Genomic DNA, 5,467 nt, shown 5'->3' on the forward strand with positions numbered 1-5,467 from the left:
TCCATCCATCCATCCATCCATCCATCCATCCATCCATCCATCCATCCAACCATCCAACCAGTCAGCCATTGTGTGCATGTGTGTGTTCGTGTGCAGTGAGGGTGGCCACGTATGCCATGACAGGTGCCTGGAGCACAGTTGTTTCTCTCCTTACACCATGAGGGGTCCAGGGGTCAAGAGTTTAGAGGTTTTGAATAAACTTGTGTATACATACACAGTGTGGACAATGGTGCTGGCTTTCAGCACTCACAACTAGAACACAAATCCCAGGCCTTTCCCCCCTTTCTCCTTTTTTTTCAGACTTTCTTTCTGGGTTGTCAAAGAGGTTGAACCAGATGTTACAGCTCAGCCACCTGGGCAGCCCCTGGGGAGGGATGGTGGGATAATGAGAACAAAATTGGAATTTAGGAAATTTTAATCATTATGATGCTGAATTTATATCTGAAAGTGAACCCCAAATAGCTGAATCGTACAGTCATTTTCCTAGCAAAGTTCTTAATTTTTAGGGATATTTTAAGCCTTAATTAAGAGCTACGAAAGGCCTATACTTTAATCATGCAATCCTAAAAAGGAATTACACCGAAGTGATTTTAAAGGTAAAAACCAAGGAACTGGCTGAGCGGATGGGACAGCACCACCTGAGGGAGGAGCGTGGTCAGAGGCTGCCTGACGGTGAGAAGAGCTTCCACAGAAGGCTCTCGACCTTTCTTCGGTCCCCAAAGGTTACCATGAGAGGACAATAGAAGAGTCTCTTCTTAATTAACATTTTTATTAAATAACCCATTTCAAATAATGGTTAAATTCTCTAAATTTATATCATTCTATTAACCATAATCTAATCTCATTAACCTTGAAATCCCAGTCTTAACTATCCAATTCTATACACCCTGGCACTATCTACAAACTAATTAAGTGACCTTCAAACTATTTGTCCTCTGTATAAAATCATTTTCTTTGCTCCCAGTTCTTTGCAGGATCTCTCTCTCATTCATATGATCATATTTTGATTAATTAATTTATCTGTGTGTGTGTATGTGTGTGTGTGTAAGTGTGTAGGTGTAAGTCAGTGGGCAATTTTTGGGTGTCAGTGCTCTCCTCCTGCCCTGTGGTCCTAGGGATCAAACTCAGGTCATCCATCAGGTTTGATGGCAATCACCTTTATCCATGAAGCCATCTCTTTTGATGTCACTCCCTGTGCCCCTGGCTGCTGCAGGTCCCTGATTAAAGAAGCACTTAAAAAACAAAACAAAACAAAAAACAAACCAATAATCAAATTACTGTAATCTCACTTCATTCGAACTGGCCTATCATTCACAAACACCCTTGCTACTCTACTCCTGTCTAACTGCTTAGTAGCTTGCTGCAGGTGAAACTCACAGGTAGAGTATCTTGTTCACTGGCCTGGGTTTGAGTTCCATCTTCGAGGAAAGGATGGGGGGGGGGAAGGGAACGGGAGGCCCTATGTGGGTGCTCTGCACTGACAGAACAGGTGTGGAAGACACAGGCGCTCCCTGGCTGCACTTAGTACTGAGTCCAGATCATTCACTGCGCCCCCACCCCAATACCCTCAGGCAGGCTGAGGAAACAAGAACCTCACTTTAATTCCAGCTTTGCTTTTTCAAGCGTTCTCCACTCTGGCCAAGAGCAGAGATCACAGTACCGTAAGCCCACATTCTGAGGTGTTCACATACGACCGGTTTTTTTCTCTTTGCCCACCTTTTAGAGCTCCCACCACCAGGATGCCCTTGACTTTCTAACATCTGTGTTCTGAGCCATTGAGAAGGGTTTATGACACAGGAAAGCTTCTGGTCTGGAGTTCAGTGGGTAGAGTGCTTGCCTGCTCTTCAGGACCTGAGATCCAGCCTCAGTGATGGGAAAATGAGAGGGCAAGCTGTCATCTCCTGACCTGTGTCTCATTAATTACCCTGTGCACAATCAGAAGGGCATGTGATCTTTTCTTTTCTTTCTCCCCATCTCTCTCCCTCTTGACAGGGATTCTCTGTGTAGCCCTAGAACCCACTCTGTAGAGTAGGCTGGCCTCGAACTCACAGAGATCCGCCTGCCTGCCTCTAAGTGCTGGGACTAAAGGCATGTCCCACTGCCACCCAGCAGATCTTTTCCTTTCTCTAGAGGGCTGTAATTGAACAAGGTTAAACAAGATGATCAGCATTTACCTATAGCAGCCCTCCATGTTGTATCGCACTTGGGCTGGGTTGTGAATTACCCTGAACAACCGCAGTCAAGTCAAAGGCCTGCCGAAGCAGCTCGTGTATGAATGTAAATAATCACCTATGTGGTAGCAACTTCATAAGGGAGAACCTAGAAGAGTGCTGGTTAGTCCCTTTGTAGAGCGGGACTTGGGAGAAAGATGTCTTTACTTCCTTTGGAGACAATCTCTCATAGCCCAGGCTGCCGGAGGATGACTCTTGAGTTCCCGATCCCCCTGACTTTACTCCCAAGGTACTAGGATCACATCACGGCCCTGCACCGTCAAGCCCGCTCTTTCGCTCTTTCTGTGTATTTTTGTATCGCTGAGATGAACCCAGAACCTGTCATGTAAGATAAGCATGCTACCACTAAGCTATATTCTTAGTCCACATTTTTCAACTTTATACATTTTTACATAATTAAAAACAAGGAAAATGCATATTTGGGATAAAGATCCCATGGGACTAGACTAGACTCTAACTGATCCCCCAAAGTATGGATGCCTGCCACAACGCCCAATTTAGGATATGACTTTGAGAATCAGTATCTAGGGGCTGGAGAGGCGGCTCAGTGGTTAAAAGCAGGTGTTGCTCTTGTAAAGGAGCCAGGTTCAAATCCCAGCACCCACCCAGCAGCTCAAAGCATCTGTAACTCAAGTTCCAAGGAGAATCAGAATCTAGGAAGGAAGAAGAAATGACTTAAAGCTGGGTGTGGTGGCTCATTCCTGTAAACCTAACACTTTGGATGCTGAGGTCGGAAGGTCGGAAGATCAGCCTCAGCTACACGGAGAGTTTTGAGGCCAGCCTGGCTACAGGACTCCTAGTCTCGGGGCTGGAGGGATGATTCTGTTCTTAAGGGCATCAGCAGCTCTTCCTGAGGACTGGGGTTTGATTCTCAGCACCGTATGGGGGCTCACAACCACCAGATGTAGTTCCAAGAGACTGAGCACCCTCTTCTGGCCTCCATGTGTGCAGCATGCAAAGGAGGCACACACATGCACAGAAAACACCCATGCCCATAAAATAAAATTTTAAAAAAATTGCAAAAAGAGACACTGTCTCGAAACTCCAAAATATCAGCTCTCCCAATCTTCAATGTCACAGCTGCTCCAGGAAATGTTTTTGAGGATTTGACTGTGGTGATCCCTGGTTCCAAGGAAGGCCAACAACGCGTGTTCACTAAGAACTTCCAGGGTGCAAGTATGCGCATGCGAGGAGGGACGCACGCCTCGTGCTAACTGTGCACCGGGCTCTAGAGGCCACACACACAAGCCAGCCATGGCTACTTTTGTAATATAGGAAAAATAAGAACAAACATGCACCTAACATGTCAGGACTAACGTAATTCCAGGATGTGATCACTTGCTCGAGACAAAAGCGATCAGATCACTTAAAGACAGCAGTGTCACGTGCCTGAGACGAGAGGGAAGAAGGGAAGAGCCAATGGAAAGAGGCCGCAGGCAGTGAAAATCAAATCTCTCGGGGCTGCAACCCAGCATGCTGAGTCCAGAGATAAGCAAACCATCATGCCATTACTGACGTACCATATGGCAAAGAGATGACCCTCAGCAGTATGCATAGGTCCTTATGGCACTATCACACCTCCTGGCAGTTATACCACATGCTTAAAATGGAGGATTCTGGGTCGTCTAACAGGGCTGACTACGGGGCGGTCAGTGAGCTGAGGAAGCTTGGTAGGAAGCATCTGAATTGGAAGTGTTTTTTCTGTGTGTCTGGGACAGGGCTGTGCTCTGCCTTAAATTAATATTAAACAATGGGGTGTTCAATTTCCAGGTGTGTAGTTCCTCAGCATGAAGCAAGGGGCTTTGTGTCCACCAAAGCCCCTCCGGGGGAAATCAATGCCAGTTACCTTGGAAGAGAGACCAAGCCAAGGGCAGGGGAGAGAGCGAAGAGGAGAGACTGGCGTTTCTACGCCAACTAGCCCGTGTATGGTTGTTGATGGCAATTCACCTTGGGAGCACGGGGCTCAGCATGGTCGTGTCAGACCCAACACAGAATGCTGACACAGCCTCAAACAATCCCGGAGCCGACCCCTCGCCCTCCCCAAGTGAGGAGAGGATGCTGAGGGCACAGGGCTCTTCCTCCGCACTATCTGCTCAGGTTTTAAACAGAAACCTCCCTCTGTGTCCTTTGCCTCCTAGAATGGTTCATCTGCCAATCAAAGGCCATTTGCTTCATATCTTTTTCTGCCTAGATCAGCGGTTCTCAACCTTCCCAATGCTGCAACCCTTTAATCTAGTTCTTCATGTTGTGGTGACCCTGACCATACAATTATTCCATTGCTGTTTCATAACTGTAATTTTGTAACTGTACTGAATTGTAATGTAAATATCCCTGCTTTCCAATGGCTTTAGGCAATCCCTGTAAAAGGGTCATTTTGACCCTCAAAGGGGTCGTGACCCACAAGTTGAGAACCACTGACATACATCACCCTACCAGCGAGGCAGACTGCCTTAGTGAGCTGCTGTGTTGACAGGGAGCAAAGCCTAGTTGCCACCTCACCTGGACCCCCTCGCCTGTGAGCGCTGAGCAGGACTGGATCTGCCAGACGCGGTCCCGGATGGTGTGCAGGTTCAGCCCCTCTGCGATCTCGGAGGCCGGGGCTGCCGTGAGCAGGTCCTGCTTGTTAGCGAAGATGAGCACCGGCACGCAACTTAGCTTTTCTTCCTCCAGTAACTCCGTCAGTTCCTGGGCCGTTCGGTTTTTTTGGGGGAAGGAGAGGGTGTGGGGTGGGGAGGAAAGGGGAGAGAAGCTTGAGAACTGTGACGTTTAAGCACACACTTGGAATCACAACATATGAAGCAGTTAAGCTGATCTGCAGCAACTTTCAAGGTAGGGAGCCTCAGGCCTGTACCTGGGGAAGATTCCCCAGCAAACGGGTTCAGGGCTGCTGAAAGCCGGAGCCAGCACCTAGGAGTCACTTTTAGCAGACTCCCCAGGTGATCCTGTTGTCCTGCTAAGGGGCACCCCGAGAGCCATTGTTTAAGGGAGGACATAAACTGTGGCCACAGATCTCAGACTCATTGAAGGTTACCACCTGCAAATAGCTGTTTTACTTTTCCTCTGGTGCTGGTTCAAGGCCCTTTTACATCCTAAGCAGGTGCCCCTCACCAACACCCACAGCCCCACAAATAACTTAGTATGTACGTGTGTGTGTGTGTGTGTGTGTGTGTGTGTGTGTGTGTGTACAGGTATGTATGTATGTATGTATGTATGTATGTATGTATGTATGTATGTAT

General features: G+C 47.6%; 1 protein-coding gene across 1 annotated transcript in view; it reads right to left on the minus strand.

Moving 5' to 3' along the window:
* Positions 1–5,467, minus strand: part of Arl3 (ADP ribosylation factor like GTPase 3) — a 46,827-nt gene that overhangs the window by 5,042 nt on the left and 36,318 nt on the right. Inside the window, exon 5 of the mRNA XM_055591691.1 lies at positions 4,731–4,916. Within this exon, the coding sequence (XP_055447666.1) occupies positions 4,731–4,916 (186 nt within the window). The remainder of the gene's footprint in view (positions 1–4,730; positions 4,917–5,467) is intronic.

Source organism: Psammomys obesus, unplaced genomic scaffold, assembly GCF_907164565.1.
Source record: "Psammomys obesus unplaced genomic scaffold, mPsaObe1.curated_primary_1811, whole genome shotgun sequence".
Lineage (NCBI taxonomy): Eukaryota > Metazoa > Chordata > Mammalia > Rodentia > Muridae > Psammomys > Psammomys obesus.